Source organism: Struthio camelus, chromosome 30 (genome assembly GCF_040807025.1).
Source record: "Struthio camelus isolate bStrCam1 chromosome 30, bStrCam1.hap1, whole genome shotgun sequence".
Taxonomy (NCBI): Eukaryota; Metazoa; Chordata; class Aves; order Struthioniformes; family Struthionidae; genus Struthio; species Struthio camelus.
In genome coordinates, this window is record NC_090971.1 from 2,836,833 (window position 1) to 2,862,175 (window position 25,343).

The following is a 25,343-nucleotide window of genomic DNA, read 5'->3' on the forward strand; positions in this document are numbered from 1 at the left end:
AACTTCCCTTGAAGCAGGACATCTGCAGAAATCAAAACTGCCCCTTTTGTACACTGCAGTTTTTTAAAACAATCTAAGGTTTTCACAAAATTTACTGAAAAATGGAATGTCTTGATAAGTGATTTAGAGTAAGTGTTGCAAGCTTCTCTCCATGGCAGATGGTTGTCCATTTACATACATTTAACAAGCGGTAAATCCCTGGAACTCACTCCAGGCAGGTAATGCTAAATCCTCTTTTTCTTTTTATCAGAAATCTCTCTTTCTCTGTCACATAGACACATACTCCCCCTGTGGTGTCTATGTTTATAGTCTTACTACAGTGATTGGCAGAATCCCTTTTTCTAGCTAAGGTGATGCATTTTGATTCAGTATTCATCCTACTGAATTTTTGGTATTTTACAAGATCTCTAGGTTAGTAACCTCGTTGTCAGGAGCCCCTCTGTAATCAGTGGAAAGAGGAGCATCTCCAGAGGGACGTTTCTTTTGAAATTTCAAAAGTTCACATCAACCTCGTTGCCCCATGGGGCTAAAAGTGTTAAGGCACACAAGGGCGCAAACAAGCTTTGGTGTGCCTTCAGGCTGCCTTCTTCTCCCCAGCCTGAATTCATCCAGATACTCATCTAGAGCTGGTGATACAAGTGGCCAGAAAAAACCATCACCCAGCTTCAATAACATAATGGAGTGCATGACAGAATTCAAATCACAATTTTATTCTAACTGTATTCTGAACATATTATTCAACCATATTTTACCACACAGTTGGGATAACACAGGGCATATAGCTTTCCACCTCCTGCAGATCTCCAGAAATAGATCTTCTTGCCTTATCATTTCAAGGCATTTGCCTTATTAGAGGAAAAAAAAAAAAAACCCTTCTGCACTCTATTTCCTTCATCAGTAACTCTGAGAAATACTTCTGCGCAGCAAGAACTATCAGCCGCATCAGAAACCTGTATTTATCCACCCACCATGCTAGACTGAGAACCCTCTGGCATGAGTCACAATTGTTTATGCTCAGTTCGGGGGTGTTGGGGCTTTTTTTTTTTTGTTTAATGCAGTGGAAGGCTACAATCCTGGAAGCTGCTGGAAGAATGACTTTATCCACCAAAATTTTATTGCTGCAAAATGCTTTTGTAAGATACAATTCCAGGATATGGGCCATTGCTATTTAAACACCACGAGCCTAATTCCGCTTTATACCAAAGTCCTTTGCATCACTCCAGCAATGTAAAAGTTGCCTTCAGGTGTGTGTAAATTCTATTTATAGCCAACAAAAGCCTCTTAATACTCTTCTACGGCTTTAAAGTGGCCTTGGGGTAATTCAGAAATTTTGCAACTGCTCTCTTTATCTGGCCTGTTGTGTTTGCTTTGAGTTGTCATTGACTCTGAAGGGCATTATCAACCTATGAACAGAAGAAATGGGACACACTGCTAATTTCACAGAGGATGCAAGTTGGTTACAGCACCAGCTAAGCAGCGCTGGCATGGGTAGTATCTGCTATATTTTAGATGTGGAGACCTTGTTCAATCATCAGTGTCAACCAAGGTGGCAGCCGCCACTGAAGTGTTGCCAAAATGGTGGCCGGACAGTCCCGACATTTGTAGCACAAGCAAGATTGTCACATTCCTAATTTTCCCTCCCACTTGAAATTCTTGGAGCAAGCCTGGTAGGAGCACATGTGCAATAAGCCTGAAAAAAGAGTATTTACTGTATTTTTAGCTTCTTTTAATAGGATTGAAGAGCTTGCGAGCAGGAGCCACGTGACCAGGCAATTTCCCCACACGTGTTCTTGTAGCACACGTCAGGTGTGTGTTACAGATCCCAACGTGAGCCTGACCTGCCGGAGGCTGTGGCAGCCGCGGCGGCTCCTGCTCACAGGGCTGGAGGCCAGGCTGCATATGCCAGCGTGGCAGCTGTTGCTGTTGGGGGGCTGTGGAGCCCTTTTTGCTGTAGTTTTGCAACTGGACCTTTCTTCTCTTTCATTAGTTTCCTGAGACAACTAAGCGCTGCTGAGAGATGACATTAGTGCCCTGGGAGTGAACACAGTTGACTGGGTTTAACCGCGTTTCTTCACGGCTCCCACATCCCCTGCTAAATGACTGTTAAAGGCCAGAGACACAGGTGACTGCAAAGGGTCCCCATCTTAATGCTCTGAGATCAACTGATTGTCAACAGTTCTTACCATAGTGCTTCTGATTTCTTACCTTAAGGGGCCACAATTTTTCTGCCTTTCCAGTCATGCCAAGTGGAAAAAGAAGGTCCTGTATAGATGCTGCATGTGCTGGAAGAAGAACCACCGTAAGACTTTTAAATATGCTGTTTTCTTTTCCTTGTTTTTTTCTCGAGAAAAATTAGGACAGTGTGAAAATGATCAGTCTCCACAGCTATGAGGCTGCCTTTAACCTCTCCAAAAAAGGCCTACCACAGTGCAGTGTGAGGGCTGGAGTCTGCCTGGGAATCCCAGCCCCAAATGGGAGTGCTAAGTGCAACTGCACTGCAATTCCCTTGAGGTAGTGCAGCAGAATTTCAAAACTGAAATATTTTGGTTTTGCCTCCTTTGACAAAAGCCCCAACTTTTGCTGTGGAAAAATCAACAGGGAATGTATTTTTGTCATTGTTTTAATCAGAAATGTCTGTGGAAAATATTCTACAAATATTCCCCTTTGTTGACTGCTGAACAAGTCACGTGGGGAGGACGGTTTCCATTTGCTGCTCATCTAAGCACTACTAAGCCTGGAAATCCAATTTTGTGCCTTACTCTTGTTCCTCTTCTGCCTAGGTGTCTGCCTTGAAATGCCTTTTTAAGGCATTTTCCACGCCCAGAGAGGGGAGCCCTTTGTAGGGGCTTCCTTATACCCTGAAATTGCTCCTGTGCCCGGGTTTGCTGTAGCCCTGTGATGGCTAACCACTCCTGGTGCATATTGTTTGCATCAGGCATATGCAAAGAGGCTAACTGAGAGTCCAGGGCCCTATCTGGTCTCCCTAATGAGTAACAAGAGTAACACGAGTAACACAACCCCCGTCCTCCTCATCCTGCAAGTGCTTTTAAGATAGAGTTATGCAAATTGACATTTTTCAACCATTAGCAGGCTAGAAGATTCTTCTTTTCTATGCTGCTCTGATGGGCTGTTTTTTATTCTTATGATGATAGAAATTTTTGCCTTCAGAGCTGACATAATGGACGTACTGGACAGTACAGCCAGCCCTTTCTGGGAATGGCAGACTTGTTGCTCCTCTGTTGGCCAAGCATGCCCTCTTTGTGCAATGCTATACCCACATGGATAGTCCCACAGAAACGTCATGTGACACACAAAGCAATGTCTCTGCTGTCTCTGGCTTTGAAGCTCTGTTATGGTTCATAGCAACATGTCAGTGTCTTGGGAAATGCCATCAAAGGCAGGGGACCGCCTGAGGGGCTGGCAGGGAGGTAGCAGAGAAACAGAGGTGGAAAAAACTAGCAAGAGGTAAGGAGAGGTGATCAGATGCAAGAACAAGGAGAGGAAGGGGAGCTGAGGCGGATACTGGAATGGTGAGATTATCTTGGAAATGAAGACCAGAATGAACGTCCCAAAGCAGATACTCTGGGAAGCTAAGCAGTTTATAGGGCAAGAAGAGGAATTGTGCAGAGGAAAAAAGGAGTAGGTCAGAAGTGAAGATGAGAAACTGGAGAACAGTGGTTGCAATAATATTACAGTTTGCCAAAAGCCTTCATTTTCTGTGTTTTTCTTAAATCTTAAAGCCCCTGGAATCCTGCAATTAAGTGAGATTCCCCAAAGGCTAGAGACATCAGCAGGCATAAAGTATTCAGAATGACTCTTTAAAACAAATCTTATTTTCATTTTTTTAAAGGCCAATTTCCTGACTTCGTAGGGTTTGGAATTTCTAATGCTTCACCAGTCCAGCAGAGATAGCTTTCAGGTATTTTTCAGGTTGTGGCTTCTGCATGAGATCTTAAATGCTGAGAGCCATGGAAAGCGAAAGAGCTGTTTCTTCACGTCTTTCCAGACTATCTTGATGCAGGAAGCAGGGGGAAATCTGTCCAGCTTTTTCAGACTCCTCAGATATCTTGGAACAACATTTGAATTTCTGAGGGTTTATCCAAACTAGATCTGAACACGGCACTTTCTGAGGTTTTCCCCTCAGAAGGCACTAGGAAGCTTTTCTATGCAGCTAGTGACTAAATGACAACAGACTTGCTGCAGACCCATTTGTTTTTCGATCAGTTTTGGCTCGTGTCTTATGTATGTTGAAGAAGGGCATAGCAACTTGTGTCATGGAGGAGAGCTGGGATCCTGAGCTGGGATTTGAATTTTGTTACATGTATTGTGGCAGCATTCAGGAAAATGCAAAAAAAAAAAAAAAAAAAGAAAAGATCAGAAAAATTAAAAAATATATATATATTCAGTATGTGGGCTTCCCTGTGGAGAAAAATGCAAATTATTCCATGCAAAACTATACAGATGTTGCAATTACCATCCATTTTATTGGAAGGTGCTCAGATCTGAGGGGAATGGATGGTAGCATAAAACCTTGGACTAGATCAGTATGTATAGATCAGTAGATTAAGGCCACCTCCATCTTCCCTTTATCAGGCTCAGCATCATCACAACAGACAACTCAGACTGAGTGTGTCCAAGAGAAAAAAATACAGTACAGGAACAGGTTTATAAAGTAGGTTATTTATCATCACATGGCCTTGTTTCCTAAGCAGAATGTGTGGGTTTGTAAATCAGGACTTTCCATGTAGGGTAGATTGGTGTGATTTGTAAATCTCTAATAGGATTTGTAAATCTGCAGCAGGGTTAATAAAGCTAGACTCAGATTTATAAACTGAGAGTAGAGTTTGGAAATCCACCAGTGGGGCTGGAAATCTTATAGGCTGACTCCTACAACTGTTGGATGTTTTTATTCTCAATCTGATTTTTAAGAGAATGATTTTTTGAAACTAGTCTGTGAGAGCTGGCATATGCAGGTGGTGTTGAAATATGAACAAGAAATACAGTATTTCTTAGGCTTTAAGAGCAAGCCTAGAAATCATGCAAGCAAGGGAAAAGTTTAATGCATTTCTGTATATTCTGTATCCATTTTTCCAATTTGTTCTTCATATCTCTGGTTGGGTCTCCATTACTGTAAAAACTGCCTGTACACTTTCTTTCTGCAAACTACCATTTACTGTTGAAGAGGTCACAGAGAACAAACCTTGTTCTTTGTTACCAGCATGTCATATTGGAGTGATTTTATTGACACCAGTGAAGTCAGATATCCTTTCACAGAGTTATGCTAAGGCACACAGTTCGGATTCAAGCCCCAAGTTACTCATCTGATACAGGAATTAGTGAGTGAAAATACTCAGCAAATACAGGCACATTATTCAGACCCTTATGCCGCGTGACACCTGAGCTTGACAGGTTGGTGTTGCCACCTGCCTGACCTCTCCTGGGTTGCCACCTTCTCTGCCCCCAGCCGATGCTGTTCAGGCAAGCATCGCCTGAAGGTTATTTAAACTCTCTGTGGGCCTCAGGAAGGGCCTTTTCAATAGTAGTGGATGCTTGCAGGGAGAGCCTGATCTGGTGGCTTGTGTGTGTGAGAGCAGAGATGGAGTATCTAGCAGGTAGGTCCTAGGGAGTAAAGCAGACAAAAGCTTGTCTTGCTTCTCATAGCGCTGGGTGCTGTATGTAATTGTCTATATTAAGGAAATATGTAGGAGGGACCATGTAATTCTAAGAGCTGTGAAATTTCCAGACCTTGAGCTTGTGATATAAAAGGTAGATAAAGGCAGTGGTACTGTAGTGTGCTGCTATCTGGTGCTTTTCTGGTAGCGTATGGGTCCTGAGCTGTTGGGAGTTAATGAGTCAGCGGGCAGGCATGCCCAGAGTTCTGTCACCCTGGGGCTTTGCTGCTGCCGCAGTTGCTGGATAAAGCAGCAGCTAGCTGAATCTTCTCTGCCAAGAAGATAGCTGCTGAGGGCTAGGGAAGGAAGGAAGCTGACATATGAGAGACTTGCCAGAGCAGAGCGCTCTGGTTCTGTGGCTGACCTTTCCTAAGCTTCAGCATGTCCTAAATTTACTGAAGTTAAAATCTCTCCCTTGCTGCTGACCTTGTAAGAGGTGGCTTTGGCCGTAACCTGGAAGTGAAAGGTTCTCATTCCCTTCTGGGCTAAACCAGCTTTCAACTAACTGCAAAGGTTTTGGGAGGAAACAGAGTCTCAAATGAACTGCCAGTTACGGTCTGCCTTCTAGTAGCCTCCCTTGTGATCGTTCCCTTTTTCTCCAGTCTCCAAAGCATGGTCCCTTCTAAGAAACCTCAGGGACTTGCCGAATCCTGTGAAAAGGCTGGGCAGTGTAACTTGGGCTTACCAAGTCTGGCAGCATTGCCAGCTGCTGGTGACCTTTCATGCAACAGCGAGCAGCGCAGGCTGCTGTTTTGCCAGTTTTCAGTAAGAAACAGAGCTTGTGCTTGCCTTTTTTCAAAAGGCTTCAACTCAGTAGCGCTGCTCCTAGCACTGAGGAGAGTCACTGGGGAGGCCAGAATCTGGTTGGGGCTATCCAGGGTGCCAGAGGTTGCATGTGCCTCTCAGATGGTTTGGTACTTAAAAATTGAAACTAAATGCCTTTCCCACCTTAATCCTACTTTGATAAAACCTATAAGTAGTGACTTTTGAGTTTGCTGGCGAGGGCAACCTATAGTTAACAAGAGCTGCTTGCAGCAATAATGGGGACTGTTGATCACTGCCCTTACCCTTGTGTAAAAGAGTAACTCACAGTAGTTTGCAGTCCATCTCATTGGGTCAGAAACATAACTTTTTCACGGAGAGCGTTTTTTTGTGGAGGAGTCCAGTTGACCAGCATGAAAAGGTGCTTGACATTAGTCTTGGGAACATCACTTCTTTTAGTTATGTAAAACCCATTAAGAAAGACTTCTTGTTTTTTTAATATTCCTTTAATTTAAAAATTTTTTTTATCACAGCCTTAAAATCAAAGTAAACAGAGCTGCAGCAGACTGGAGCAATGTCCCAGAGTCTGTACATATGGAAGGTTTAATTTACATAAAAATCAGTGCAGATTTTTTCCAAAAGGAACAACCCATTCCACTCCTCCCCTCCCAAATCCCCTTTTTAAGAAGAGGAAAGGAGAAACTGAAATACAAGTCTGAAAGAAAAAGAATTGAGAGACTGAGCAACAATAAAATCACTATCATGTTTTCAAATGTTCTATTGAGCAGTTGCGGCAAAAAAAAATAGCACCTTCAAAGTCCCTTTGTACAATATATGTGGAAACAAAGGCTTTCCAAGGAGTTTAAATGAGTTGGAGATATGACATGAGATTGCCCACTTTGCTGATGGACAGGAGTAATCTCTAATTTTAGCTGTTTGGACTTGTATACAGTTAATGGAAAGAAATCAATCTATCCACAAGGTAAGCATCTAGAATAGTTTAGATACACAGGGGAGATAACATTTCTTTGTAAAGAATCTACATGCCCAAAGGTGTGTGAGATTAATTCCTTCCTGACTGACCTTCTAATGGCATTTGTACTCCCAAACCATTTGGACGTTCTGAGGAAGAAAACCCCAATACCTTAAATTCTCTTCTAGCTTCTTTGAAAACTCTTGTTTTCCTCTCAGCAGTAACTAGTTAGGGGAGAAACCCACGTGGCTCTCTAGTCATGAGGCATCATAGCCTTCAAGGCCAAATTTCCATGTGCTGTCTTGGTTTGCACAAGAGTCCTGGGTGGAGTGAATAGCACAGAATAGAGAAGTGGATTGAGAAGGCTATGTAGGCTTAATTATAATAGATACTGAGATAGGAAAGGGGCATCTGATTCCTTCAAGTACTGGATACAGAAAAATAAGTTGTCTGCCAGCAGAGTGAAAAAGGAGAATGTTCCTTTCTTCTGGTAACAGCAAACTGGACAGAGGTTAGTCTTGGGGAATCTGATTAGATGGACGATGAATCACTTCCTAATACATAAGCTTCCTTGTGCTTTGAAGTTCTGATCGCATTCCTGAAGCTGGTCTCTGCTGGGTGACGGATAAAAAGCTAAAGCTGGAGGAACTTCGGATCTGTCAGCAAAAGGGGAGACAGGAGATTGGGATCAGTGAGCCTAATTGGCTTGCACAACAGGGATTTCCAGGCAGGTGTGCAGGGCTGCTGTATTTTTAGCATGGATTGTAAGTGTTGTCCTAGTCTTCAGAAATCTCCTTCCCACAATTGCCTGATCCCAGCATCAGTCCTTGCCAATGAAACAGTGGGTGGATCAGCACATGCTGATCAGCCCATGCACGCATTCCCAGAAATTTCACAGACGGGAGAAACTAATGCAACTCTGTGGAAGTTGGTGGGACTGTGGTCACGCACGGCTGCAAAGTGTCTCTCTGGCCTAGCAGGTCGGCGTCTCTTTGCAGGCTGTAGGGCTGGGCTGGCAGATCAACGTGTCTCTAATCTGCCTGCACTGCTGTACTTAAAGACCAAACAAACCCTCCAACAAATAACTAATGCTCTGGTGTCCCCAAGGACCTTTGCTTTTACCAGAAGATTTGCAATTGGTTATTGGATGTGTTGAGCTGTAACACAAAGCCCTAATATTTCAGCATCACACCCAGACTATTGCATCATAAAGAACAAATCTGAAGACTCCACCAAAGGAGCGAGATTCAATGAAATGCTTAAGCACATGCTCAGATCTATAAGATTTGTGAAGGAGGTGAGAACCTGGGAGCTTTGCAGAGCAGGAGCAGTCTGCTGAAACTGCTGTGGTGGCTGAACTTAAGTGACCTGCAGCACTCTGGATGCTTGGGGCTGCCTCTTAGCCCACAACTGGCTTTTCTGCTCCTCTTGCACTCCACTCTTTCTTTCATAGAAAAGAAATAGTGATTGCAGGAACAGCATTCCTCCCTTCATGCTCCCATCCGTTCTTGAGCAAGTACAAGCAAGCACTTCACTTCTTGAACAAGCACTGCAAAGTCTCCCAGAGCACACTTCTCCAGGGCTGTTGCCTGCTTGTTTTTTCTCATTTTTTTTTAAGACTCTTATCACTGTCTCGAAAGCCTTCTCCCACCCCCATCATCCCCAACTTTACCCATTTACATCATAGTCACTGTTTGGTGCTTCCTAGGGCCTTTTGTTCACTCTGGTTCTTGCAGCTTGGATACAAACAGCTCCCAGTCCTCTGGAAAGCATTCATTTTTTATTCTGAGGGGAGGGTAGGGGCCCTAGGCTTCCTCCCAGCTTTGCCCATTGAAATTCAGTGCCAGTGTAGTGGGTGAGGAAGGGCAGGTGGGTTGGGAAGTTAATATAGTCTCTTTTCAGTGCCTAGATGTGAAGGTGAGGTGAAATTCCTCGGACAAGGGGCCCTGAGGGAGAGAGGAAAGGAAGGCTGATGTCTTGTTTACTGCCTGCCTGGTATTTGCACGTTCATCCCTGCAGGGCTGGATGGTGTGTATGAGGAGGCAGAGGGGAATTTGTGATGCAAATCATAGCAAATACTCTGCTGGCCTTCCCTTCGCATGCCTTTGAGCATAGCTCTGCAGCATGTCTCCAATTAGGGGCTCCAGTGCCCTGTTCTTAGTAAATCTTTGCTACTTACTAAACAGTGGTAATTATGGAAGCTAAAATTGGGTGAAAGATTTCCTTGTTTAAGAGGAGGTTTCTGACATTTTTGGAGGGACAGGAATATATTTAAGAGGGAAGTTGTGAACTGTTTCCCTCCAGTGGGATGAAGGAAACTTATTTAAGAGCAGGTAACTAGATGCAAGCTTGTTTAAAAATATTCCAGAGTTGGATCGGGGCAGGTTCCTTAGTACATTACAGCTATGCTGAAAGAAGGAAACTCAGATTTGGGGAGGGGGGATTTGGCAAGTCTTAAATCATGCTTGAAGTTTTAACACCTGAGAAACAAGTATGTCTGGCACGGGTGCTCTGGGAAACAGCTTCCACTCAGTGTGTACTGTGCTCTGGGCTGAGCAAAACGTTCAGGCACAAAGCAAAAACTCAACTAAAAAATCCCCTACTGTTTTCTAGACCCTGTTTCTCTAACCTAGCACCAAATGCGCTACTCTAGGACTGGAAACAGCTTAACCCAGCAGTGCATTGAGTTACTGAGCAGTGGGTGCAGCCACCTTGCCTTCGGGACCTGGCCGTATCTCTGCACAGCACGGCCTTGCTCCCTTTCTGCTTGTTTTCTGATACCAGACAGCTCTCCTAGTGGCAAGACCACCAGGGGAAGGTCCACGTGGGGGTTTTCAAGGAAACCTGACCTTGACAAACACAGATTGAGTTCCTGGTTGATCACATAGTTCCTCCCTCCTCTCCCACTGCCCTTCTGAGCGGAGAGCGAGACTGGAAGAGCTTTGGAAGCCGGTAGTTACTGAACTGTAAAAGGGAACTGAGAAATGCTGAAGAGTATGACGGCAAGGAGCAAACAGGCAGTCTTATTCCTTTTTACTGAAGCTGCTGGGAGTCGTTTCAGGGGAACAACTCCATTGGCATCCAGGGTTCCTCTGAAACCCCAATGTGGTGCTGAACTAATGGACTTCACAGGGGAAAACTGAGGAGGAGAAAGGGAACAGTTCTGAGAGTGCTGAAATGCTCAGTGCTCCGAGTGGATTTGCCATTTCATTGTTAAGGTTTTCTCATTGTAAATGTTTGCATAATATTGTAGCTGACAGCTGAAAGGGAAGAAAGTCAGAAATCAAAATGAAAAGCTTTTGGAAATGTCCCTCAAGGAGAAGCTGGGAATGATCTTCTGGAATAAAGCCAATCTGGAAATTTCCTCTGTGAAAAGGATTCTCCAGTCTCTACACAGCTCAACACCTTAATCCCTGGCTTCTGTTTTAGGCCGACAGTACAGCCCCCACCTCCCCCGGGTGCACACAGAAGTCAAGGCAGTCAGCAATCTTAAGATACCAATTCCTGTTTTACATTTATAGCTGTTCTTGCACCATCTACTTCAGGCATTCAGCTTGCTCTGATTTACATGCCAACTCTGTCTAGTATGCAGGGAATTCAGGCTTTTCATTCTGGTTCTTTCAGTGATACCAAATATGGGTGTTGCAAATAGACTGGTCTGCAAGGCCTAGTCCTCGCTGTAAGAGCAGATGCTTGTTCCCTGGAGAGCCAGCCTGCCAGCTCCTGTGGCTGCCGCCGTGCTGCGCTCAGCACTGCCGGGGCCATCTGCCTGCCCTTCCGTGGGGTCGTGTCAAGTGTAGTCCTTCTTGGAGGACAGGCTTTCCTTAACTTTGAAATTCCCTCCAGGCTCAGGCATATGCTGCATAAAGCAGAAAGAAATCTTTCTCTTAAAATTCTTGAATTGCTTTTTTTTTCTTTTAAGTGATATACTCATGTTTGAAGTAAGACTGCTTCCCTTGCAAATTTTTCTTCGCTGAGCTGTGAAGCACCCCAGGCACATGCTCCCTTGGGGTGTGCCTGCTGAGCCACCATGTCTACGGAGTTATTCGTGGCGCAACCACCTGCCAAACGCAGGGGTACGGCCAGGTAAAGGGCCCCAAGGAGTGCAGGCAGCTGGGGCCATCCGTGAGGACGCTTCCCCTGTAGTGCACCTGGGGCAGGGGCAGCAAGGGGAGAGGAGACAATGGGGAAGGTATAAGTACCAGGTAGGCAGGAAAACAAAATTTGAAAGCTCTCAGCTTCCTGGCAGTCTCTGCCCTTGATTCTATAGTGTAGGGAGTAGGTATAAAGAAACGGCTTGCTTTTTCAGAGTTGTTTGATTCACATGTTAACATTTGCCCTTCCTGAAAAATTGCTGCCCAATGCCCAGGGCAGTTCTGAGAGGCTTTTGGAAAGGGATAGCAAAGCTCCAAGGAACTTGGGAAGCTGAGATTTCTGCTGCAGCTCTCAAGCTTAATGCCTCAGAGATGACTGGGAGGTTGTCTCAGGTTGCAAAGAGTCCTCCCAAGGGCCTGCTGGTCTGAGGCTCAAGTTTTCTGTGCTTGATTTTCTGGGCCTTGATGGAAGCGAGGGTGAACGGCTGCCTCTGGACTGCCGGAGTTACGTCTGTGGCCCTGGTGAGGAGGCAGCCACAGGCTGGGCCTTAGAGAACGGAAATCTCTGGCTATCACTGAATTGCTCTGTGGCATTTTAGTGTTCAGGCATGTTTCGGTGTGAGTGACTTGATAAAAACGAACAGGTTCTCGAACCCTCTTGTGTCTCTCTTTCTCTCTCAAAAAAGCTGCTGGAAGCCTTTGTAGAGGTTCCAGTGGCAATTCAAGAACAATCCCCTTCCTTTGGTGACACCGGCTGCGAGAGAGGAAACGGGCTCAACCCACTACTTCCTGCCCTCAGGAACATTCCCCTACAAGCAGTCTCAGCCACAACTTCTCCATTTGTTTTCCACTCAGGAAGCTGTGCTCGAGAAGGGAAGGAACAGCGGCACTAACGTGACTGGCATGTTTTCCCTACACATGCCATTCTTGCTCATAATTGGCTTTTTGTCTCCGATCCCAGAAGTAGAATTGACAGAGGGGCAAACTTTGCAAAAATTAAAATAAATAAATAAACGAAGGAAAGGAGGACAAAATTAGAGTCCATTTGGGAGAGAGGGAGAGCTTTCTGTCCTGGGTTTGTACAGCAGCTAGGGCCAGAGGCTACTAATTTATGAATAAATTTATAACTGTCGTAAAGTAATAATATACAGTACCCTAGTACCCTCTGCTCTGGCTCAGGTGCATGACTTGGACTCCTAGCCGCTACCTAGTGACATAAAGTGCTTGGCAGTGCAGAGGCTGAGTCCAGGGTTGGCGTTTTCACAGCTTGGTGATCAGACCTACTTGGAACTTGGTATTTTTGCCTCATGAGGAAGTCTATAATTTGAGTTTAATTTTGTTTTGAGTGAAAACAATTTAAAAATTGTCCATGGAGGGAGAAAAATCAGGCTTCTTAAGCGGGGGGGGGGGGGGGAGGAGATTGGTAAACCAAAATGTTTTGTTTAGATGGGAGAGCTTTTTTTTTAAAAAAATCCAAATTTTGTATAATACAAGAATATTCCCAAGTGAAAAAATATAGGTTTTCTACTCCAAAAAGTCATTATTTTTTTCTTCCTCAGATGCTCCTTTCCCCCAGGCCATGCTAGGAATAATGCTTTCTGATGGGAACAAATTCTGAAAGTTTCCAATCAGTTTTCATCTTACCTTGTTGCTTAAGAAAGATTTAGGAGCATGTAATGACCCCTGTACAGTCAGAATCAGGTGTATTTTTATGCTTATATTTTGACATCAAGCCAGGGCCTGGCATCTGAAGGCCAGTCACAACACACATCCATCCCAATCCAAAGTAATTAGAACATCCAGCTTTCTAGACTAGCTTTTCTGTTTAGAAAACAAGGCTAATTTTAATGCTGATCATCACATCTGGAAATTATTTGCATATTTTTCATGTTTTTCTTTTGATCAAAGACAGCTGAATGGGAAGGGTGTTATCAGACTGGCTCACATATGCATTCTTTTTAAATCTCTTTTAGGGATTATATTTTTTCCTCTGACATACTCACAGCAGATCCTTCAAGTGAAAGAAAAGGTAAGAAAAAAAATTAAAAGAACTAAAATACTGGAAAGGTGAAATATCCACGCTGGACAACAGTACTGTGCAGCTCTATGACAGGAGCGGAAATAAAGCAGTGATACCTTTTTAAAAATTGTCCTTTAAGCATGGGCAACGAGCTGTTCCAGAGTCAGGAGCAAGTAAAAGATGGTTGCAAGGGCCGGGTTTGAGGTTTGTAAATCATGAGGTCCTCAGGAACCTGGTGCCAACAGTAATATTTCTGCTAGTAATTCTAACAGGAAAGTGGGAAAAGGACTAATTAAAAAAATACAGAAGTGCTCTTTTTTTGCAGCACTGGCAACTATACATCAACAGCATGAGCCTGAATAGTAAAGCTAACCAGACACAGGCAAAAATAACCAATCTCCTTTCCAAGGAAGGTCAAGCATTAAAAGAAAATAGACAACACCAACTGCAACCAGGAAATAACTCTGTTGGTTTTAATATTTTCATGGATTATTTGCAATGTAGGCAAGGGAATTAGGTTTCTTTGAAAAAAAAAAAAAAGGATGTTACCACATTGGTGTACTTTAAGACCTGTGAGACATCTTAACATCCTCCTCTCTTGTCCTTCTGCTTAAAGGCATGAAAACTGAGCCACCTATTTAGCAAAGTGCTTGGCATCACCAAGATAAGGGTATTTGAGCTCCCTTGCAGGCTCAGCTTTCGTTTCAGTGGGGCTGGTTCTGATCTTAGGGTAGCAACAAGGACTGTCTCTTGCAGTCAGACTGGCAAAAACAAAGTGTGTGCATGCATGAGACCCCAGACTCAAACCCACTAAAACTACTTTGGCTCTTGGTTTCCTGCTGCCCCTCGCAAACAACCCTGATTTTTCCATTTCCCTCCAGCTCAAAGAAAAGGGGCGGAGGGAAATGGAATGAAAATGGAAAAGCCAGAAAAAACACCTCCCTCCCCCCACCAAAACAACCCATATCAGCTGTCTGATAGATTCAAGGCTTTGATCCTCTATTTGCACAGAAAGGAAGACATATGGCCGCTAACTCCCATTGCACAGGGCTGGGGGTTTCCATAAAGCATCAGTGGACAGATAGGGTTAGTTTGAACACAGATTGCATACCTGTTGCCCTCCTTCTGGAGGGCTGTGTATGTACCACAAGAGTAACAGCTGCCAGCCCTGGAGTTCACAAAAGGGACCTGTGCCAGGACAGAGCCTGGCTAGCTGCAGTCCGGTGAGTGCCTCTGACTCGCATAAAGCTTGAGGTCAGCCTGAACTTCCAAGCATCTTCAAGACAGTTCCTGGATAACGGGGACTTCCAAGCATTGGCTGGGACGGATAACTGTTTTATTTCCAAGAGGATGGTGAGCGAACAAGACAACACTCTTGGTCAGGCAGCTGTAATGCAGGATACAGCTCGGAGTTTAGAGCAGCAAAGCCAGGGCTTATACAGCGCAGGAGCATCTGTCCCTATAGTTATGCACGTGCTGCTGCAGGCATGCAGGGGCACTTTCTAGGAACTGGTGCTTTCTTCTGTCCTCCAAGCATGACAGAAGCTGGGGGCACACAGTTCAAAGGGTACTTTTTAAAAAAGGAGGTATAAACTGAAACAATTTATTGGAACACAGGGTTGTTTCATCAGGGGATGAGATGGAGGAAAGAAAAGGTTCAAGCTTTGAGGAGTAAATTTGGGTGAGAACAGGCACCATTTTACTCTTTTGAACACTGTAAATAATTAAAAAAAAAAAAAGACCAAATGGCCACCCTCCCATGTCCCTCCCTCCCAATCCCAAGGCTTGCCTTCACATCATGCTCTTCCTGTACTGAGACTGTGAGCTCTGTTTGGGTTTCGAGTCCGACTGCTGCAGTTCGAACTGTTTGTACAGGTCCCTCAACTCTTTGATCTCCTGCAACACCCTCTTGGCTTGGCTCCAGGTGGAGGAAGCCTCCCCCAGCAACCTCTCCGATTCCTGCAGGATCCTTTCAGAGTCTGACTTGGAAGTTGATGAGGATGAAGAGGTGGTGGTGGTGGTGCTGGTGTTGGAATCCTTGGTCTTTCTCTTGCCTTCCCCATAGCCCTTCACCTCTGTCAGCAGTTCCTGAGTTTTTTCCAGTTTTAGTGCAACCAGTTCTTGTATCCGGGACAGCTGTTCTGGTTCTGCTGAGGCAAACTGAGCCTCCAATCCCCTCCTCAGCACTGCCCGGTGCGTGGAAGAGTCCCGTCGAGACAGGATTTCTTCCATGGAGGCACATTTGTTCTTTTCTGAGAACGAGAGCTTTTTGGGGACCTGTGGAGTGTACATGGTCCCTTTGTCAAAGGAGTCGTTGCGCTGCCCTGATCTGTCCCATGAGGTCACCTCCCGTCTCGGGAGGCTCCCTGTCCGGCCTTTCTCTGACTTGACATTCTCTGAATCGGAGCGGTGCCGGCCAGCAGTAAGATGAGCCACTGACTTATCCAGGTCCACCCGGAAGCTCTCCTCACAAGTGCTGTGATCCTCTGGAGAGGCGTCTTCCTCCTGGATCAGGTCAAGTGTCAGCATGCCATCAGAGGTTGAGGTAGATGCCTAAAGAAACAAGAAAAAGATCTGTGTTGTCACAGGACCAGGCATGGTTGCACACTACTTTTGAGTGTCTCTTATACTGAACATATGCGTCAGCTGTGCTTGGGTACAAAGATGGACCGGGAATAATAGCAAGTGTGACCTAATGAGAGAGGCCCAGGAGTGCTGGGGTTCATGTTTCTAGCTGAGATACAGATCAGCTGCATGGCCCTGGACAAGTCATCTGTGCTAACCCACGATTCAATTCCTCAGGAAGAAGGAGCATTTTGTTTTCAGCATCAGGAAAACGGGCATCAATGATAGCAAAATATCACTTTACAAAAGGGGTTCCACAATGCAATGGTCTACAAGAATGCAGGACTAGATCTGATGCCCCAGGAGAGCCCTGAGTCACATGGCAATTTTCAGTTCAGGCCAGAGCTCAAAAATGCCAGATCTTCTTACCTACTTATAAATGAAATAGATAAAAGGGAATTTTACCCAAACAGGTGCCTGAAATTCATTATACATACCACAGCCATCAAATGTCCCCGTGTTGGAGGGCGTCGGGAGTGCTGTATTTTTGCTCTGTCACGTGTTGGGTGAGCAAGGTAGCTGTCCTCTTCAACAGTCACCTAAAGTGGCGGCAAAGGCTAGTGAGTGCCTGGAGTATGGGAAATATGAGCCGTTCCTAGTTTCTGTAGCTATTGTCAGCCAGATGCATTGTGGCAGATCATGTATTCCTCCAGGTTTCCCTTTCTCTTGTGACCTGCCCATGAACCTGAGGGTGAACTTCCCCACATACCTATGGACCAGGATCGTTTGCCGAAGATTGTCAAGCAGGAACCCTAACTGGGCAGAAGCTTGGGTTGCAAACAGTGAATCCCGCACTCAAATACAGCATTTGCAATTTGCTGCTGGCAACTATAGCAGCCCACAAATGAAAATAGCTTTGCGCTGTGAAATAATTGCATTGGTAGCAAAATTCTGTAGTGCAAATGTTTGCTGAACAGGAGGAGAGTTGTGATAAATATCTGAACCAAACCTAGCATTGAGCTGGCACGGTGAGGGCAATCTGTTCCCTGTGTGCTAACTCACTGGACTCCTTTGGCTGCAGAGCCATGCTAGGGTCGTGCCTGGGAGCATGACCTGACCGGTTGGTGTTACTGGACGGCCACAGTCCATAACTCTCTCCCTAGAAAGCATGCCCTGGCACACGCAGAACTGCTAGGTTTGGTGGTTGTGAGGGTCATCAGTGGCCCAAGACTTGTAGCTGAGATTCACTGATCTAGGTGTTCACAAGAATGCACGTGAGGTGACCTTCCACTGGAAGGAGATTTGCAGAGCTGTAGAGCCACCTGGGAATAGGGTGTGGAATTCCAGGTCTCTGTCAGAGCTTTAGAGGTCTGGAAGGTCTTGGAGAGTTTCCCTGGTCTGTCCCCTCTGTACCTTGATGGGATCAGATCTACTTAAGTCGTTCCTGACGTTTATCTGTTGAATCTATTTGAAAAGAGTGCAGTAACAAAGACTATTCATCAAGCAATCCACATGGTTGCTTTGTTATGCTGCTCTTTGCTATAAAGCTTTTCCTCTAAGGTCTGACCTTAGTTATCCTTCATTACAGGTTCTGTGTTGCCATCCATGAGAGCAAACAGCATCACAGCAGTGGGCTGCCTGTGTTGCAGTAAGTTGAATGTGGACGAGCTAGATCTGAGATACAAGTGTAAACTGAAAAATAGGTGGCAAGATGGCATTAATGTGAAACAGTGTTGAAATGCTTTTTCAAACTGCTGCTCTGGTAGCAAGGGACATAGCCATCTCAAAGGAGTTCTCCTTCAAGCCGCAACAAACTACATGGGGATGCTTGCACTGATCTAAACTTGGCCTCTGACAGCTCTAGTTGTGGTTATAAATGTAGACCTTGTCTCCAGGAAGGGGTTGAACTGATATTGCTTTATTTTTTTTCCAGCAGAAACTGTTTTGTATAATTGTGATAGCTACTTGGGAGGTCTCATGCAGTAATAATGCTGCCACTTTGGAAGTGGTAGAAGCTTAAGCTTTGCTTGAACATGTCCTCTTGCAGGCAGAGCTATGGCTGTTCCAAAGAGTCCTCCTATTGCTATCACACAGCATCCTGATGGCTGGTGTCTGATCCTCTGCATTTTTTTCACTAAATGGAGAGTCTGACTTGTCCTGACAAAAATACACGTGCATTTTAGGGCTCAAAGCCCCATTCTGAGTTAAACGAAGGTCATACAGAGCTGAGAAGACTGGATTAAAGATTTCTGGTTTGACCCCTGAACATAGAAAGGGATCTGAAATGTTTAAATGTACAGGAAACCCCTTTCCTTCCACTAAAGCGCTGGAAACATGCATAAGATAAATAAGAATTTGGTTCTCCATCTTTCTTGTAGAGAGTGATTCACAGAGGAGAAGGATGGGTAGGATGAATATGGACTGCGGTGGGTTGGACAGATGGTACCATGCTATTAGGCTGCTCTGAAGATAGCATAGGACTATATTGTTTTTCAGTTAATTCCTTAATTCAGTTCCACTACTTAAATCTCCTTTTTAAACAAGCGCACACTGTGTGTTCACCCAGGAGCCAGCGAATGGGAGGAAAGACTCTCAAAAGCCCTGCCAAACCATTCAAAACATAGTCCCACCATCCCTGTGCAAGGCAAGGCTGGGCTCCAAAGTGAAGGCACCTTACTTGGCTGTGCCGGAACTGCCCTGTGCCATTGCTTTGCAGTCATTGCTGCATATTGATCTCCTGGCTGGGGGAATCGGACTATTCCCGGTAAGTGGTGATGGCTGTGTTCTGCCTGCAGTCTGTAAAAGCTCAATGGCTTTGTACTCCTTTTAAAAAGGAAATGGAGAAAGTTGCAGGGGCTGCTTCTATCTCCTGCAGTCTAAAATGTTCACCCGAGACTGCAGTTGAGGCAATGGAGTCTGGGTCCAGCCCTCAGAGCTCACCTCATCTAGGATGCGGTTTTTAGCGCGTGTGATTGCCGAGTTGAGGGCATTAATCCAGGACTCTTTCTCTTCTGGACTCACAGCCAGGAAGATCAGGTTTGGTGCCTACAAAAGAGGGAATTATGGTCAGTGCCAGTGACTAAACCCATACAGAGACTAAACCCATACAGAGACTAAACCCTTTCACGCTGTCCCTGCCCACAGCAAAGCTACAGGGCCTTTACAGCTGGCTTCCCTTTGCGGGAAAAGGCAGAGCAGACCTGATCCTCCAGTCATGCAAAACAGCACTGGTCTACCACACACATTGCACCTGGCCTCTCTGCTTCTCGGCAGGCCTTTGCAAAGCCGACCATGATTCCTCCCAGTAGACAGCTTTTCAAACAAAAAGCTGTGTACCAAATTTACTTCCCTCGTGGCTGCAGTTCCTCCTTCCCCTTCTCTGTCTTCCCACACACTATCCTAGATTTTGCCCTCATCAAACAATGAGGCAGCCGTTCTGTGCATCTGCTGCTCACATGTGATATATCTACTGCCACCTCAGACTTTGACAGAGTCTGGAGTTAGACAAGCACATAGAGTAGGCACCCACAGAAGGAGCTAGATTTTTCATACCTTGATGTGTCAGATGCACACTGAGGGCAGAGCAATTTTGAAAATATGGTCCAGGATCCTTAGTTTTTTGAACCAGATACTCTGTAGTTTTGGCACCTCAGCATTTTGTTCAGTTGCCTCCCTTGCTCAGGGTGCTTGGGGACAGTGTAGCTGCTGTCTGTTTTCCCCTGCTCTCTTCCCTTTTTGCATTTCTATGTTGTTATAGGTTACTTAGCAAAGTGCAGGGTAGGAAAGCTTGGTCAAGCCAGAGTGAAGAGTGTAAATCCAGTTCATGTGCATGCCTGTAGGTGTGCGCATGTGTGTCAAATACTGCTGCTAGCTAGAGACTGTCCGCAGTGGCAGCTGACACCACCTGGACAGTCCCTATCCTCAGTAGCAGTGATCTGGCTCTGGCACTTTTTAGCTTGCTGCTGGGCAGGAACTATTCTTGGGACAAATTTGCTTGCAGCCTTTTTTGATGCTGCCTGAGCCTGGGCAGTAAAACTAAGGAGCATCAGCATCCCTCCCTCCCTGGCGTCCCCCGTGAATAAACAAGTCCAGTCAGCTAAACCACAGCTGTTGGGAGTGGCAGCACTAAAATTGCTCTAGCCTTGCTCCTGACAAATGTTCTAATATCTTTCTTGTCCTGAAGTCAGAGTACTCTGAGCTGAATGGATCCAAACCCAAATACTTGGTCTTATTTAGCTAGTATACCAGAGACCTGAATCCCCTCCCAGCAGAAAACCTGCTTCTCTGTCCAGCCCTCACTGTTGCAATCACTCCTGCTGCGGTAAATAGAGATTCATATATATTAAACCAAGAGACATGATCTGGACTCCTAGACAACTCAGGCTGTCCAGTTTCACCCCTCAATTATTGCGTCAAGTCCAATAGCTCGTGACAGGCCTAAAGCAGAACACCAAGAAAGGCTCCAACAGCTATTGGCTTTCTGGGGGCGACCACGTGCTCGAGAGCAGAGCGTACCGTGTTTCCAGGCTGTCTGGAGTGGGCAAGAGTAAATTTGCTGTGGTTCTTTTTACTTCTGCTTTTGGACTTCCTGAGCTCTTCGCATTTCTCATAGTCGCTCAGGTCAAACATTTCCTGCATGTTTTTTTCATCTTTCACCTGCAAAACAAAACAAAATTACAACCTTGCAAATGTCTGACAGAGGGGCTACAGACAGTCAGTAACAGGGTTGCTGCTCCAAGCTGGTGGGATGCCTGGCTGGAACCGTTGGCTGTATAGGGAGTTTGCATATACTGAATGTGTGGTGGAGCCTCTGGTGTGTTATGTGGTCATTGAGATATTGTGCAAGAGTCTTCCACCAAAGGCACAAGTACAATAATAGCAACTGTAACAACAGTGCTATTATTATGCTACACTTGATTTTGAGAGGGAGAAGCTGAGGTTTTCTACAAGATAGCTTTGACTTGAGTCCCTTCTGGAATGAGGGGGACATATTTAGAAAGATAACTTGAAAATCACAATCTCCTAGGTCAGTTCCTGCTTTGCTACAGATTCCTTTGGGAATCCTAGGCTAGTCAATTAACTGCCTCTGCCACCTCCAAGGTTACTGGGGCTGGGCTGAACTGACATGCAGGTGTGAGCTGACTTTTCCCTCTATATTTATGGGCCCTCCAAATAAATAGGATTTACACCAGCAGGAAGGAGAGGACCTTGTCTGCTAGGAGGAGGTTCATGCAGAGGCAGGAGACTGTGGGAGGAGGTGTGCTTTCATCTGCTGATTACAAAGGGCAATCGTATTAGTGCTTGTTGCTTTTCTGGAGACAGTACAACAAAAGTTTGAGGGATAAAGATTAGCACTTCCTATTTTTAACCTGACGGTATTACTGAAGCCTGTGCTGACAGCTGATTTGGGGGGTGGATGAAGCACATCCAGTTCCAGATTACTGACACGATGAATGTGCCGCACTCCCCTGCTGCTGAGTCTCATCCACTGCGAAGAGGGCATGAGCAGACTTGATCAAGGCACCAGTGACTGCTGAGACCACAGGTTTTGGCAGCCTGGTTGCTGGGCTTTCACTGCTGGGTGGCTAGCCAGGCCCCTGGAGACCTTCAGCAACCGGGTGATTCACAAAAGTTTTCAAGAAGGAAGAATGCTAGGGTTTAATTCTCACTGACAGAAACGCTTCTTGGCTTTTATACAGTCACCATCGGCCATTTCACAGCTTTTAAGAAATCTCTCCTCTTCCACCTCCATTCCCCAACGCTTCCTCTATTAGATGTGGTGTGACAGGCACACACAGCTATAGATAAGTATTACAGAGGCGTAGATTAAAGATGTAACCTGCACAGGGTCATGAGGTCGGTGGCTGAGCTGGGGAGGAAGCCAGGGAGGGATCTTGATAGGAGTCTGGCAGGGGGCACTAACCTGAAGGTGTCCTCACTCAGGGGACACTTGGAGTGGAGAAGAGAACCTGCAGCCTGTCTCCTGCCTGGCCCCATCTAGTTTTTATACAGCCTTCCTTTTCACTGTTATCTTTAGTGTGCTAGCCTCACACCCCGCTCATATGGCCGGGCAGCCCTACTACTTCCATGGTAAGCACAAGGAATATAGGTAACTGGGATGGGGGAGAACTTGGTTTCCAATATGCACTAAGGACAGAACTGTAGCAGGCTCAAATCCATGTCAATCGGTGCTTAATCTGCCTCCAACCTGGGTCATTATAGGCTGGGATTTGCAATGGAGTTTGATTAACTTAGGTGCCAGAAAGGCAGACAGTGCTGAGTTCTTAAATCTCGGATTTCTTGAAAGGACTTGAAAGTGGGGACCACTGAAAATATTTCCTATGACTTCTCCATAGAACTTAAGCAAAAGTGTCACCAAAATGCTGTAACCAGCTTTCTAACCAGAGACACAGATGAACTGATGATCTGACCTTGTATAAGGACTGCAGTTCCCTCTCTTCCCTTCCCCCTTCTATCCCTGCACTAGGGTGCAATCATGGTACATACCTGTTCTTAAAGCCCCAGAAGCTACTGCTTATTTTTTTCTCAAAGCAAAAGCCACTGTGCATGGGCAGCTATTCTATGAACAAACACAGAAGCCTCTTGTGCACACGCACACATCCATGTCTATATATCCCCCCTGTGTATTCCTAATCGGCTTTTATCTCTCCTCAGTACTATCCTACAATCCACCTCTTTCCAAGAATCTTGGCTGAATTCAGCCCTATTCATTTGCAACAGGAAAAGCTGATCCCATCTGAGCCCCCAGCTGTGACACAGTGGCTGAGGCAGAAGTCCTTACTCCAGATGTTTGCTCATGTAGGTCACTGGGACTTCCCCAGCCCTTCTTCCTTTCTCAGACACAGAGAGTCTGTATCATGAACTCATGGGAGCTGGGACTGAAATATCTTGCCTCTAGGAACAGCCACAGGGGTATGCAGAAAGGAGGTGGGTAACTGGTTCAGATAAACGTCCTTAAGGTGTAACTATTCCTTTAAAAGGCTTGGATTAACAAGCGCCAGGGCTTTAACTATAAGACCTCTCTCTCGTCTACATACAGACATGCACGCATGCACAGAAAGAGGGACGGGTTACTAGAGACCCTGGTGCATAGACAGTATGATGCTCCTGCCATCAAACCATGGCACATACGTGCATTGACTAGTTATAAAATGTATCCCTGATTAAGAGTAAGCATATCTATTTGCATGAAGGAACGATGTTGGGTCTCATTTCTGTTCGAGTTTCAGACAAGGTAGCACCAGCTCAAAGGTACTTTGTGGGGGTGGGTAGATGCCTGAATACCATTAAGGATGTGGGCCTAAGTGACTTAGGTGCCTAAGGGTACGTCTGCCCTTCAGCCAGAGCTGAAGCCTGGGGGGAAAGGTAGGTTTGTGCTCACTTGGAATTAATTCCCTCTTGTACACAGCCTTGATAGCATAATGAGGTCATAAAGTGAATGGGGCTGTAATTTATAGTCGTCTGAAGATGGCTTTGTTCTGCCAGCATGGTATGAAGAGGTCTCAGCATCAGCCTCAAATGGGCTCCATAGCAGTGATGTAATGGCAGCGATTTCACAAGATATGAGAAGGATCACGGTCGAGTCTCACAAGGGGCCTTGCCAGCTGATCCCCCCTGCACTGAGACTTCCAGGCGGAGAACTAAGCAGCAGGCAGAATAAGAGGATTCAGTGTGCAAACAGTGAGACGGGAGAGAAGGGAGGTGAAAGGCAAACTTCAAAAGTACTAGCCAGCTCTTTTCCTCCGTTGTAGGAAGCCTCCATTGAGGCCAAAAAGGAGGAGGGTGCTGGGCATGAGTTACAGAGTAGAGCAACCTCGGAGACAGAAGAGCATGAGTGTGCAGAGGCCCGAGAAGGATAGTCATGCATCCTGCCCTCTTTTTAAAAAAGTAAATAAAAAAAATCTGCTGGAACTTCACTGTCAGCCAAGCCTAAATCACTGTCACCTACATCAATAGGGGGTGGGTGACAACCCTTCAGGGTTCCCCCCCTCCACATTTTCAGAGAGATTGGAGCCTAGCTAAGGTGCTTCTCCCCGCTCCGGGGAATGTGTCTCTAAGACTGCTGCAAATATCAATTCTATGTTAAATTGAGCAGGTTCTGATTTGGGAGGGAGCTGCCCTGATTTGCCCCAGCAGAGAATTTGGCCTAACAGCTAGGCACTGTACAGACCTTTGGGAGACTGTTTTGGAGACCTTTTTGGAGGAAGTAGCCTCAGGTATCAGTTCTCAGTGAAAGGGAATGAAGTGCGTTTTCTCTGTCATTCTAAGTGACAGAGGCAGTATACTAGCATTGATCTTCCTTTATGTCATGATGACCTAGCACAGCTCGCTGTGGACCCAGTTTGCTCTGCTTCTGCAAAGGTAATTCTAGTGCTGGAGACTCATGATGATGCTTGTTTGTTTTCTTCCCCTTTGCTGACTGTAGATAGGGCTCAGGTTTTCAAAAGTGAGGGGTGATTTTTACAGCCTCAGATGTTGAACTTGAAACTCCTAAGAACAGGTCTAAACTTTGGGAAGGGCTAAGCATCTCCTCTGAATATAGTCTTCAAGCTGGTTCCCCATCCCCAAACAGTTTGTTTCTTGCTCTCAAACTTGTAGGCGCTTGGGACTTTGGGCTCTATGGGCAGTTAGCCTTATTGAGCAGGGCTGTGAAGTTTCTGCTGTTTAATGCTACGCAGCATTTTGGAAGCAAAAATGGGTGCAAACTCTGAACAGAGCAGATCAGGTAAGGCAGACTTCCCATCTTAGCAAGTAAGGAAATACTAATGACTGTTCAGTTCATGGCTGATAAAAGGAAATGCTGTAGTTTTGGCATCAGGCAGAAGTGTCCCTTTGGGCCCCACAGTCATGGGATGCAGCTGGGTTGGAGAACTTAGAGGCCATTAAAGAGTTTCTATGGACAAGAGAACTTACATTGTTGCTTAGGTCAAATGCAGGACTCTGGAGTTCAGTTCTCAGCTACCCTGCGGCCTTCCTTGGGATCTCAGGAAGATTGTTTAATCCCCCTGCGCTTCTCTAGCTCCCAGGGCCTGGGTTCTACTGCTGCTGCACAGGCGGGTGGCCCTGCCTTAGGTGGGGGAGATAGTTTAAACAGGCTCTCCAGGGCCTGCTAGTTCCTCTTTTCTACGACCCCTTTAAGGGAGTCGAGAAAAAGCTTCTGTGCCTGGGCCAGTGCTTCCTCTTTTGTCCACTGCCTGGGTTTTCACACCTGCCTGTGAAGCAGCTGAACCTCTGTA

At 45.6% G+C, this 25,343-nt stretch overlaps 1 protein-coding gene across 3 annotated transcripts in view; it reads right to left on the reverse strand.

Moving 5' to 3' along the window:
* Positions 1 to 6,936: 6,936 nt before the first annotated feature.
* Positions 6,937 to 25,343, reverse strand: part of PLEKHO1 (pleckstrin homology domain containing O1) — a 28,900-nt gene continuing 10,493 nt past the window's right edge. For 2 of the 3 annotated variants that reach the window (XM_009689586.2, XM_009689587.2), the window contains exons 3-6: positions 20,602 to 20,742; positions 19,027 to 19,131; positions 16,584 to 16,685; positions 13,968 to 16,074 (exon numbers count right to left, since the gene is read on the reverse strand). In XM_009689586.2, coding sequence (XP_009687881.1) covers positions 15,313 to 16,074; positions 16,584 to 16,685; positions 19,027 to 19,131; positions 20,602 to 20,742 — 1,110 coding nt within the window. In that variant the 3' untranslated portion in view covers positions 13,968 to 15,312. Of the gene's footprint in view, positions 8,064 to 13,967; positions 16,075 to 16,583; positions 16,686 to 19,026; positions 19,132 to 20,601; positions 20,743 to 25,343 lie in introns of those variants that run through there. The other variant, XM_068922161.1, reaches the window with a different exon arrangement.